At 32.6% G+C, this 14,273-nt stretch overlaps 1 protein-coding gene across 1 annotated transcript; it reads right to left on the bottom strand.

The window, feature by feature from the left end:
* Positions 1-3,724: 3,724 nt before the first annotated feature.
* On the bottom strand, positions 3,725-6,779 carry LOC111399460 (receptor-like protein 12). Its single transcript, XM_023026771.1, has 2 exons — positions 3,981-6,779; positions 3,725-3,859 (listed from the first exon to the last, which is right to left on the bottom strand). Exon 1 carries the CDS (start codon positions 5,474-5,476, stop codon positions 3,983-3,985), a length of 1,494 nt encoding a protein of 497 aa, XP_022882539.1. The 5' UTR covers positions 5,477-6,779; the 3' UTR covers positions 3,725-3,859; positions 3,981-3,982.
* Positions 6,780-14,273: the final 7,494 nt, after the last annotated feature.

Raw genomic sequence — 14,273 nt, 5'->3', positions numbered from 1 at the left:
AAAGTAATTCAACCAATAATAACTTTTTTTTAAATTTCATTTTTTTGACCTTTTCTTTACTCTTTTGATAAAAAAAATTTGACTATGACACCAGTAAAACAAATTGAAGTTGATTTGGTTGCTAAATTAGCCCAAAAACAACATTTGATTTTTTTTTTTTGGTATTTTTACGAATCAAAGACTCAAAAGACAATGAGAAACACGAAGAACAATAAAAAAAAAACAAAGACTTAACAGAACTAAAAAGGGACATGACCTTGATTTTGGAGCCCAAGCTCTAATATCAACTGACGTGAACCCGTGTAGCAACGGTGGCTATGAAACCCACAACTAGATTGAAATCGATTCCCAAACCGCCAAAGATTCATGGTTTTGGATTTAATCCAAAAACTATGAACCAAGCAACCAATAAAAATAGTATTTATCAGCCTCTTAATCACACAATGATTGAACCTCACCTGGATTTGTAAATGCCACAGGATCGTTAATTTTGATAAGTTCGAATTGTTCAATTAAGAACAAGAAAAGTGAAAGCAAACAGTCCCTGTTTAAAATTCTCTCAAAATATCAAAGTCCATTAGAATGAAAAATAAAATATCCTATTTATACTATACCCTAGCATAAATTTAAAACGGAAAATAAAGATTACAAAGATTGCATAAAATTGGAATCCTAACGTAAATAGGTAACTTGCGAAAAAAGGAAACTCTTGCCTCGAACTTACTCTATATGATCGCACAATGTAACTCTATACGGTCGCATAAAAGTTACATTGGCCCCCAGTGAATTCTTTGCACTCCACCATGCAGTAGCATGGTTTGGGACACTATGTGACCGCATAGTTGGCGGTTCCAACTTCAGCCTCTTGAACCAACTTGCTCCTAATTATTTTGGCATTCAACCTCAACATCAAACTTAGACTTTGGCTTGGCCAACAGTTTGTACTCCATAGCTCGAACAAGTAATTGGTCGGCTTATTAACTCTATTTGGCCTCGATTGTGCCCTTGGCTTCCCGTCAACATACTTCGAACACTTACTAGCTTGATGACTTTCCCGGATCACATCATTAACATTGAATTTCTTCAATGTCTTCAAGTGCACACCTTTTTGTTGCAAAGAGTATTCTAGAAAGATGAAACACTAGTTACTTTTATATCAAGGAATCTCTATTTGCATGGTATTAATACATTAGAATAATGCTATTTGTAGTAAATCCCAGTAACCCTACGTCGTATACACGTGACGGTTAGTAATATGATACATAAGACAATAAAAAAATACTACATTAATGTATCAAATCACTAACCGCCATATATATGTTACGTAGGGTGACTACGACAGTGAACGACTACAAGTAGCATTACTCTATTCATTATGATCTAGGTTTGGTCTCTATACAATCTTGCACAAAAATTTCCTTAAGATTCCTTTAATTGGGAAACAAAAACAAGAATTTTATATTTGACCGAACTCGACCGCTAAGGACAGTTATGAGCTACTATAGATTAATTCCAACAGGAAGAATTTTCGTTCAAAGTTTCTCAAGTTGCGGTTTCAAAAAACATGATTGTGACAGCAACATTGCTTCCACTTTACTTTGCAATTTTAATTATTGAATATTGTGCATCTTGGTCCCAGTCCCAGATATTTTGTACACTTTTAGTCTCTTCAACTCTAAATAATCTAAATGAGGTCCTACATTTCCTATTGTTTTCCATATTGAGCCTTCATTTTTCAAACTCCTCTACGTTTCTACTTCAACTTTTATTTTCTTCAAATTTGATCTTCCAAAGTGTTGATAGTGTTCAAGTTAGTCCAGCCAACCCTAGAATTAGGTCTCCAAAACTTGTGAATTCATCTAATTAGCACTTTCAAAGCTTCCAATCAACTGCAATCTTTCCGATAGTTTTTCAATATCATCTCTAAAGCTCCAATTATCTTCACCTATAAAAGCCATACATCACCAGTATAGTGGTTGCTGCCTCACATTATGTAGCTACCTTGCAACCAATTGCTCCTCTGCAGCATGAAGTTGCTGCAGCATCGGTGATTATTTTAATTTGAAATCTAATCTCATGCATTAGTCTAAAGTGTAATGTATATAACTTACATGATTTAAACCAATTGTTGATTTTCTAGGGCATAATAAAGGACAACCTTACAAGCAATTAAAGAAATTAGTTTTTGAATAATGTACAGTTATAGCTAATCAATATATGCCCAATTTTCACTCTTTCAACTGAGAGAGAGAGTTTTTGGACAAGCGAATTCACATCAATTTCATATTTCACAAATCATGCAAAAATTTCATGTTTCCCAAAATGATGTTCATACATGCCCACATGATGGTAACATGTGGCTCATTCCTTACCTTTGGAATGAGCACAACATGTGGGCGAAATAAAATAACCCTCATTCTCACCTTGCGCAATCAATTGCACAATTCTCTCCTTGATACACGCATGAAATTCTCTCCCTAAAAAGACTCTTCATCTTTATATTCATCTTCATCTATGAGATTATAGATTTAAATGTGCTCATGGTGAACATTAATTTTCAGTTAGCCTATGTGGGTTGTTCTCCAAAAGGGTTTATTGTGGTGTTATTTTGCAAAACATTTGTAATATTTGGTGTACTACAAAATTTTTTAATCTTTTCTTGGATAGTGCTAGTGGATTCGAGCATGCTACCCTCAGTGGACACTCAATACTGAAAAGCAGCCATTTTCATTGAACATTCGGATCCTTGTAGCAAAAAACACTATCATGTTCTTTAGTGCTTTCATGTGTTCTGTATTTTCTTGGTGGAATTGAGTTCAACTGAGTCCAATATTATGATATATAAACTAAACTTAACCAACAACCATTAGACTACCAAAATTATGAGAGTCTTCATGTATTAGATATTGTTATATTTATGGACAATCATGCTTAGTGTTAGCACTCTAACCTATATCCATCAAATCGAAAAATCGATGCACAACACGAAGTCAGATAGTAATACTTCTATCAATTCGTATCATTAAATAATGGAATGTAGAGCCTATCAAAAATGGCTCTGATACAATATCGAAATCGTGTACCATGGTATTGAACCAGATCAATGATATTTATGTTCAAAATCTCATGCTAGTCCAACAATAAGCATGACTCACAGTGTGTAGGTATGACTCGATCGTCCAAAGATATCTACAACTCAATTCCATATTCTAGGATTAGTATAGTTGAGAGATAAATAGATCTTACGAAATTATTTAGTGTTACATACAGAACTATTGAGATTTTATTTATAAGCTGACAGAGACACTTATTAAGGGATTGTTCGACAAAGCTTTTGATAAAAGTTTTAGCAGATTTTTATAGAAATTAATCCCACGTAGCTGAAAAGTTTTGAATCCCATAATAAAATGTGTAACTAACAATTGTAGCTCCAATTGAGTAATTTATGGTCCCAAGTCCAACCATTTATGACTATAGTGTCATCGGCAATATATCTACTAGAGTATCCAACATAAAATTTAAATATTTGTACCAAGTTAAAATAACGAAATCACCTCTAAGAAGTTACTTATGAGTATAAATCATTTATAAAATTTAAAAGTGAGTTATTTAAATAGCAAGTGTTAAAGAGATGAATATTCACGTGAAATGCTTGATCTCAATTAGAAATTTTTATTTATTTATTTATTTTCAATAATTAAAGTAACTATTTTACAACAAAACAACTGGTAACTCACAAACTGATTTTATTTCTGCAAATATATAGAAAATATGGTAACATTGTCAATTAAATTAAAGAACAACATCGCTCATAACCCATGCACTACTCCAGCCATCCATTTTTTCCAAAAAGGGGTACCTAGTTTCAGTCATAAACAAAGTCAAGATTAGGACATTAGCAGGCCACAACAAAAGATTTCTCTATTTATTTTCATAAATTCTATACCATAGTCATGGTGCAAATAATTAAATGAACAAACCTTTAGGACATAAATTTTCTCTTGAATCTTCTCACGTACATTGTTGTTCTCACGTACATCCAATCTCCAATATCATTCAAAAATTTGAAGTAGGAATGCCTCCACGAATGCTTGAGGACTAAAGTACCAACAACTATCCAGAACCCAGTGATGAAACCAAATACCATGCAGATAAAGAAATCTCGATTTATAAACCTATCATCTTCTTTAACAACATTTGCCTTGCCATGATCATTCACCGAAGGATCAGGAGGACACTCAGCCAATGGATCTCCACAGAGTTGACTATTCCCAATGTACGTCGATGAGTCGAAGCTCTGTAGTTGAGTGCCTAGTGGAATCTTGCCCGTCAAATTATTGTATGATAAGTCCAAAACACTGAGAAAATGTAAATTCGCAAGGCTATTCGGAATCTCCCCAGAAAGTTGGTTCCTAGACAGGTCAAGCCATTCCAGTGTGTCCAATTGACCAATGCTTGAAATGATATTCCCTGTTAAAAGGTTTCTTGATAAGTTGATGAAAACTAAACCTCTCAAATCAAAAAATGCTTGAGGAATAGTTCCAACTAACTTATTGCTAGAGAGATCAATGCCTTTCAAATCTCTTAGTCTTTTATATTCCGACTCTTGTCTTTTCCATTGAACTAAAGCATTGTCATCTTCATCCAATGGTTCCCAATATTCAAACGTGCTATTAGCTTCGAGAACTGATGAACCATCATTCCGGACCAAAAACGTAAAATTGTTTAAGCATCGTGGAATTTTTCCCGAAATGTTGTTCCTAGAAAGGTCCAAGACAAGAATATTGATAAGGTAACAAATTTTTGGAGGAATGGATCCATGAAAACTATTATATCGAAGGCTAAGGACCGCCAAATCTGTTAGGTGTGTTCCTATCCACGATGGAATTGTACCTGTTAACTTGTTTCCACCCACATCTAGCTTTCTCAACATTGTGCAATTCTTCAAAGAGGAAGGCAATTCACCAGTGAAATTATTGTTGCCCAAATGCAATATTGCAAGCCACTTCAGAGAGCCTAATGAAGGGGGAAGTTTACCTGAGAACTTATTATTCGCCAAATTGAGAGTTCTTAGGATATGTAAGTTCATCCAGCAATCAGGAAGCTCTCCGTCTAATTGATTATTCGAAAGAATAAGGGTGGTAATGAAGGAGTTCTCAGAAATTGTGCATAAGTTGAATATGGATCCCGATAACAGGTTTTCGGAAAGTATCAACGTTTCTGAATATTGAAAAACCGACAATGGAATTGGGCCTGAAAGATTATTATAACTTAAATCTACAGATACGTAAGAATTCAACTTAGAGGACAAATGAGGCATCCCACCACTAATATTATTATGGGAGAGATCTAAATGTCGTATAGAAGACATATTCCACAACCAATTAGGTAATGTGTTCGATATACCAGCAAAAGAGAGATGGAGATACATAAGAGAATTTTGTTTTCGAATCCAAATTGGAAAATAAGGCCCCATATTACAATGATTGAGGAATAGAAATTCCAATTGAAAGGTAGGGATCCAATCAAAGCTCAAGTTGAGAGACACATTGTTAAAAGATAAATCAAGGGATATTAGTTGGGGTAAGATTTGAAAGGTGATGTTCGGTGATTGTACATTCCAGCGAAGTTGAAGAGAGATTTAAATAACTGATACTGTAAAGTTGCTCCATAGCTTTGGGAAGCTTTTTCAATTGATTTCCGGATAGATCTAATTTGTACAATGACGAAAATCCTCCAAAGTCCGACAGTGATCCTGAAATTTGATTGTAGGATAAGTCCAAACTTCCAAGACTTGAAAGCTGATCAAGGCTTTGTTGTTGGACCCCAACCAATTGATTGTTGCTAAGGTACAACTCCATTAAAGATGAAAATCTGCTGATGTCTGGCAAGGAACCAATGAGTTGATTGTTGGATAAATCTATACGCTGTAGTGCCAGTGACATTATCTCTGATAGTTTTCAAATAAATGAGGAAGCGGTACATTCAGTTTATTGAATGAGATATCTAGTGAATGCAGATGACTTAAATTCAAAGGTTTGTGAACCCCTCCGTGGAGTAGATTACCTTTCAAATTAAGCTCCCCAAGAAAATGCAATTTCAAAAAACTACCTGGAATAGGACCGTTTAATAGATTATAAGAGAGGTCTAAGAGAGCAAGATTTCCGCAAAAGTCAAATAATGAGTCAAATGTGGAAATGGAAGTGAGATCATTGTGGGATAGATCAAGAGTAGAAAGGTTGGACAAAGAAGAATTTGCAGAGGCATCAAATACAGGCAAAGAGTCGCGAAGTTGACAACCTGACAAGTACAACGACTTGAGTGAAGAGTTTGCTATTGACTGTACCCAGTTGGTTATAGTACTAAGATTATTACCACTCAAGTCAAGCCAAGATAACGAAGAAAGATTAGAAAGCCAATTAAGATTATTGATTGTCAACTTATTGTATTGGAGGGTCAAAGACTCCAAGTGCTGCAACTCTTGCAATGAGGGACTTATCTTACCTCTTAAATGCCTATTAGATAGATCGAGGGAGAATATGTGACCAGTTTTGGTACATCTCACACCATGCCAATCGCAACATTCCCCTTTATCATCTTCACTTCCCCACGTTAGCCCACTAATTTCACCTGAAAACTTGAGAAGAGCTTGTTTCTCCCTCTCTATGCACCTAACTTCAGCAGCGGCCCCAACTACAGAAACCGATAATTTCATGCACAGAAACAGTAGCAATTGCAGTATTTTGAGCTCCATTATTATTTTCTCTGACACTGATAAAAAAAAAGGCTTTTGAGTTTTTGAGTTGTTTGTGTTCACAGAATCATCATTTTATAATCTCACGAAAGCATCAGACACGGTATATTGGAGGACCCCTTTGGAAAAATAAAATAACTTGGATTGGCTGAGCTTAGAGACTTCAATTCCACAATGAAATCTCTCACGTACACATTAAACACGGTAAAAGTAGAGGACCCCATTGGAAAAACAAAATAAAACTGGGATTGGTTTAACTTAAATATTATATTAATTCCACAATTAAGTAGTCACCACGCCATAATTTAAAAATGTATTTATAGCATTATTGTCTTTGAAAACCCCGTAAAAATAGTCTCAAAACCATTGATTGAAATTAAAGGCAATGCAAGAAAGTTTATAACGTGTTGTAATATTGTGAAATGACACATGAACGTGTTTGATGATTTCGTATAGTTGACTCTAGTCAATGCATTTTGGTGTAGACGCGGAAATTAATTATGTACACACAATCAAAAGATACTATTCTTAATTACCAAACTTTGGAGCAAGGGACTGCCATGAATAATAATAATAATAATAATAATAAAAAAGGTCTTTGAAGATCAATAGTTTTTATCTTAATCTAAATCAGATAACTATATATTCAAGAGATCAAATAATTCACTATTAATTATCATTTTTTGATGGCATACATTGAAAATATGGTTAATTTGAAAAAATAAAATAAAATTAAGTTTTCTTATTATAGTAGCTTTGATTCTACTCAATAGAAATTATCAAATGTTTTAAAAAAAATTTGATTGTCAACGCTAATTAAATAAATTGTCATAACTTGATACTCAAAGTTGAATATGATAACAAAATCGTAAGTCCTAAAATTTTAAAATCATCAAGATTTCTCAAATCTAATATATTTTTGACCAAGGTAGTTGTTTTCAATTTTGAATCTAGTTTAATAAAATCACACTTCCGTGTTACTTTTAGCTTGTCAAGTAATCATATAGAATTATTTATATTGGATAATCAGTAGCTGAGTACTCGTAGGGACAATATTTAATTCGCTATTCCTTGTTGGATATTGCGAATTTTTAATTTTCTTGAACAAGCTCCTTCATACATGAGTTTAATATAGCCCAAGCAAATAACCACTAATAGCAAGTCTCATCAAATATGAGGAGCATATAAAATGCTATGAAGCAGTAGAGTGTATCCACAACACTAGACTAGCACTTCCAAACTAGCTTCAATTTTCATGTAGCTCGCGATAATCAATGATACTTTACAAACATAATTTGGTCCCCCGCTACTTGCGATATGCAATTGCAGCATTGGCGGCTTGCCTTGTTCGCATTTATTATTCATTCTTAGATGCATGTCCAACAGTCCCTTAGGAGAATTGGTGGTTTAGACCTAAATGTCTTGAACAAGCTAGGCTCTATTCAGGATATTACGATGCCAAATGTCATGTACAAGATGGTTGGCATTTGTTAGTTTTTGCTTAAAAATGAAAATCGAGTAACTGGCACACTTACTTCTTTTGCTACCTTAAGCCCAATGGTCTATGAACCAGATCCAGGATTGGACGAACAAATTTTTTAGTTATAAAAAATAAAATTTTTACCCATAAAAAAATGAAAAGGACCCGGGCCAGTTCTCCCTTAAATCTTCCGTTTATCATTGAATGTAAAAAGGGATAATAATTTAAGCATTTTTTACGTACACAAATATTGTTATCTTGTTCAAAAAATATTAACGTGTATTAGGTAAATAATTATAGAAGAATACATTTGCGTAAGGAGAATTTCTAAAATTGTATAATAAAATGGGCGACGAGTATAACAAGTTAACAAGACGAGCTTGAGAATATTGTCGTTTTCAAATCTTTAAATCAGAAAATGTCACATTCTTATCAAATTATTGCCACGTAAAAAATTTACCAATCCATGTCTCCATTCCCCACAATGCATTATCATCTTTACTCGTTTTTACTTTTGACTTTGTTTATAATTAATTGTAATATGCATGTCATATAATTAAATTATAATCTGCTATTGTGTATGGATTTAAAAATTTCTTCTATGATATATCACTCGTTAGATCAAAATTTACGAAACCTGCTTTTATCCTTTTTGTCTTTAGTATTAAACAAAATTTGCTAAATGGAAGGCAGACGATATAAATACCAAAAAATAAAAAATAAAAATAAAAAATTCTTTAGGCTAGTCAAGGAGTTATTAAAATAACAATTGGTAAAGTGACGAATTAATCAAGTGAATTACTTGATCTCAGTTAGAACTTATTTATATTTCAATAATTAAAGCAATAATTCACAAGAAAGTGAGATTTTATTTCTGCAAATATATAGAACTTATAATAACAGTGTCAATTAGATTAAGAGAACCTTGTGCATGACTCCAACTTCAATTTTTTTCCCGAAAGGAGCACCTGATTTCAGTCATAAACAAAGTCAAGATTAGGGCACCTGATTAAAAGTTTTGTATACTTGTGCCTATAAATACCATGCCATAGTCATGGTTTATATACTAACTTGTAGGACATAAATTTTCTCTTGCAAATCTTGTCACGTAGATTGTTGCTGTCACATACAATGGAATCTTGGATTAATTGAGTTTAGAGACATTAATTCCACAATGGAATCTCTCAATTACGCATTAGACCAGGTAGAAGTGGAGGACCCCTTAGGAAAACCAAAATAAACTGGGATTGGTTTAGCTTAAATATTATATTAATTCCACAAATAAGTAGTCACCATGCCATAATTTAAAAAGTATTTATAGTATTATTCACTTTGAAAACCCATTAAAGTAGTCTCAAAAGCATCGGTTGAAATTAAAGCCATACAAGAAAATCTTTAATGTGTTGTGATATTGTGAGATGACACATGAGCGTGTTTGGTGCTTTCTTATGGTTGACTCTAGTAAATACCTTTCGGTAGAGACGAGGAAATTATGCACACACAATCAAAAGACATTATTCTTAATTACTAAACTTTGTAGCAAGGGATGGCCATGAGTCAAAAAATGTCTTTAAGATCGATAGTTTTTATAATGTCATGATCTTAATCTAAATTAGAAAACTATATATTTAAGAGATCAATTAATTCGCTGTTAATTATCATTTTCTGATGGCATACATGTAAAAATATGGCTATTTAAAAAAAATAAAAAAAATCATTAAGTTTACATATTTTAGTAGGTTTGATTCTACTCAATAGAAATTATCAAATATTTTAAATAAATTTTATTGTCAACACTAATTAATTAAATTGTCATAACTCGATACTCAAAGTTGAATATGATAACAAAATTGTGAGTCCTAAAATTTTAAAATCATCGAGTTTTCTCAAATCTAATATATTGTTGACCAAGGTAGTTGATTTCAATTTTGAATCTAGTTTAATAAAACCACACTTCCGTGTTACTTTTAGCATGGGTTCAAGTAATTATACAGTATTAGTTATATTGATAAACAGTAACAGAGTACTTATGGGAAAAATATTTAGTTCGTTATTCCTTGTTGGATATTGTGAATTTTTAATTTTCTTGAACAAGTGCCTACATGCATAAGTTTAATGTAGCCTAAGCAAAATTAACTACTTGAACCCATGCTAAAAGTAACACGGAATTATATTGATAATTGGTAACAGAGTACTCGTGGGAACAATATTTAATTCGCTATTCCTTGTTGGATATTGTGAATTTTTAATTTTCTCTTGTTCCTTCATACATAAGTTTAATGTAGCCCAAGCAAATTAACTACTGATAGCAAGTCTTATCGAGTATGAGGAGTATATAAAATGTTATGAAGCAATAGAGTGCATCCACCACACAAGACTAGTATGTAGGCGCTAATGCCTAGCACTTCCAAACTAGTTTCGATTCCCATGTAGCTCTAGTTGGCAATCGATGATACTTTACAAGCCTAATTTTTTCACTTGCTACATGTGATCGGTTGCTTTTGAATCTACAATTTATAGAAGAGGTATAAATAGTCATAGCATGAATTGGAACAAAAATGTTGTAAGTACTGGAGTCACGAAGGAAGCTTCTTGGCTTACTTCAATCACGAAGAAAATGTATTTACTTGCCAAAATTACAGCATTTGTCTATCTTGCTCTTGAAACCTCGTGGTCATCTACCACGTATAGGATCTTATGATGCCAAATGTCATAATTTTCATCATGTAATTGCTCTTGAATTTAAGAGTAACACCATTATTTTCTTCTTTTAACTTGCTGTAGAAATGGAATCAAATTCATCCATCTTGATTTTGTCGCCACTTCACTATTAAACTTGGTCGCAATCACATCTTGAATTAAGAATCACTATTCTTAACTCACACCAAACAGTTTGAATAATGAATATAATCGTACATTAACACTCTTGTTTGTTTTCTACAAATAAGGTTGAAGAAGAATGGCAGGCTTTGACAGTGTTCAATAATACATTAATACAGTCAAACATGATAGGGAAAATTTAATATTTTAAACCAATCCTTCCTTAGATTTACTTGATTAACTTATCAAGGAATATCCAGGATGGCAAGTGAATAACTCTGTATTAGTTGGATGATGGTAGCGGAAAAATTATCTTTATTTTGTGTGTTAAGACACTAAAATCTACAATCATAACATTGTGTTGAAATAACTTATCATTCAGTCAGTCGGTTAGGACTGATTGTCGATTTGGACATGTGTCATGTTTTTTATGTTTTTGACAATTTTCTTTGACATTTAGAAATTAATCTATATATTAAGTCAGCCAATATAACTAATATGTAAAAATATGATTTCAACAATCTCTACCTTTGGCTTAGCATAATTTCAAAAACAAATTTGGATTTCTAATGTCATGCTTGTGAGGGGATGTTTGGGAGTGATTTTTCATCCTAAAAAATTGATTTTTTGACCGTTATTTCACTATTTCAGCCATAATTTTGACTTCTTTTATTTCACTATTTCAGCCATAATTTTGAATTCTTCTCTCACAAGTGGCCCCCACTTTTCTCTTAACGGTCAAAAATCAATTCTCAAAATCATTACTGATCACGGCCTGAGTGTGTGTTGAGTGTTGATCAAATCATGCATATGAACTACTCCCCATTGGTCAGTTCTCACATATAATACAGCTCCTCCTAACTCACATACCCTAGACAAGAAATCATGAATTAAACAATATTCCACATCGTCCGGTGCTTCAATTAACCATCAAATCATCATCAAATTTCACCTACTCTCCATTTTTTGAAATTGAACCCAAACTATCTGTACTACCTTAAGTAATTAAAATAAGTCAAACCCAAAATTTAGTCAAACATGTCATGCTATATTAAAAAAAATAAAAATAAATAAATAAAATAAAAGTGGCAGGCGATTGAATGATAAACATTAACCCAATTCATGTGTATATCAATCTATTTCTACACACACAAACCCACATATTAACCACTGAAAGAGAGAACGACACAGAGAGAAGAAAAAATAATCACTTATTGAAGAAGGAAAAAAATATAAAAGTTCGCCAACGCTATTAGGAAATAAGTGCTTCATACTATTAAACTTGAATTCTTCAATTTCAAAGTAAGTAAAAATCACTTATTGAATAGTTATGTTTAATTTTATAGTTGTTAGACTATTATTTTAAATTCAATTCTATTGAATTAAGTATAATAATTTATGTAATTAAGTTAAATGAAGGAAAAATTAATTTAAAAAATTAAAAGAACTTTATAAATCGCTTAAACATGAAATGATTATGTTTTGGGTATCGCCTATTTAATTGTTAGAATTTCCTAAAATAGTTAATTGTTTCAGGAGGCGATATGGACATCGGACAGCTTACCAACCGAGTCGATTTTGGCTTACATAATTAATTGAGTGGAAAAACTTAGATATTTTCAAAAAAATTTATAAATTAATTATATTATTAAAGTATGTGCAATTATATGTTCGATTATATTATTATTATAGAAATCTCTTTTTTTATGATCCATGAGAAATTTCAAAAATTATTTTTGATACATTTGTGACTTAGTATGTGAGACCTATGTGATATTGAGATCGGCCAAAAAGGTAACCATGATTATATATTTATTCTAATTCACTGAGGGGCATTTGTCGTGTTCTATACTACACTAAGGAGTCTTGATTGAGGATAAAGGGATCTTGACCATATACATATAATTCACTGAGGTACCTTGACCGTTTTCTAGAATTGATCATGAGACGTCTTTGAGACCAACTTCTATTCACTGAGGGGGCTTGAGGCCCGTGTCGGGAGTGCTTAACCCAATGGGCAGTCTACGCGTGTATGGTCAGCTTACAGATTTCAGTCGGAAGATACATTTTTGGAGGATTTTTTAGTACACTTGATATGATGAGATTATAGTATAATTACCAGTTGATGTTTATATCATGACTTTGAGATGATATTTTACGACATTATAGGAATGTCTCACTTTTTGGCTGTATTTATATGATGTTATCTTGTGGATTATTAAATGAGATGAATTTGATTTTTGATAAAAATGCATAAATAAAATAATATAATTATTTTCGAACTTCTCTGCTCACTAAGCTATCAACTCATATAATTTCACACGTTTTCTTATCAGGCAGCAATTGAGTATATGGGCATCTTCTGGAGATGAGCCTTTGATTTTGGAGTCAATGCCACACGACAAAGTATGTTAGTATAACTCACTTTATAAAGCATGTAGTCAGTATTTTGGGACGCATGTTCATGTCTATATGTGATTTTGCATCACTTCTAAATAGTTATAGGGCTCACTATATATTTTGTATCTACATATACATTTCATGTTATTTTCTTGGTAAAAGATGAGATTTTGGCTTATTTCTATTGTGTTTTGTTATATTTGAGATTTGTGTATAGCAGATTACAGGGTGGATAGTCCTATTTACATGGAAAATAATGTCGAAATTCTGTTAAAAATAATTTATAAAAGTTGTATATTGTAGCTGTGGTAGGCTTGATGGTGGGTTCGGCTCTTAGTTGATATCTATTATCGACGCACGCCGCGTTTTGGGTCCAGTAATGTTACAAGGGGCAGGGCGTGTCATTTTTGTATTAGAGCATGCTTAAAAGTCCCAAGGTTTGCGTTGTTGATGTAATATTAGAAGGAATATTATTATGTTTAGCTTACAATTTCAAGTCGTATTTCAGGAAATATAATTAAGTTTAGTTTAGTTACTTTTATTAAATATTTTTCTTCTTAAGATAGAATATTTCAAACCCTATATGAAAGGATATTTTGCATTGTAATAAAACAACTTTTAATTATGAAATAAATTGATTTCTTTCCCTAATTTCTATCTTTTTCCCTTTCCCTCTTCTTCTCTCTTTCCTCCTCCTTTCTCTTCTTCTCTCCCCTTTCTCCCTTCTCCTACAATTGTTCTATTACATCCGCCGTCAATTTGGTATCAAAGTGCAAGTCATTTTCCTTTGGCTTAGCATCGTCATCCTCAAGTCCAAAA

The sequence above is a fragment of the Olea europaea genome, chromosome 9 (genome assembly GCF_002742605.1).
Source record: "Olea europaea var. sylvestris chromosome 9, O_europaea_v1, whole genome shotgun sequence".
Lineage (NCBI taxonomy): Eukaryota > Viridiplantae > Streptophyta > Magnoliopsida > Lamiales > Oleaceae > Olea > Olea europaea.
This window is presented reverse-complemented; position numbering and strand designations above follow the sequence as displayed.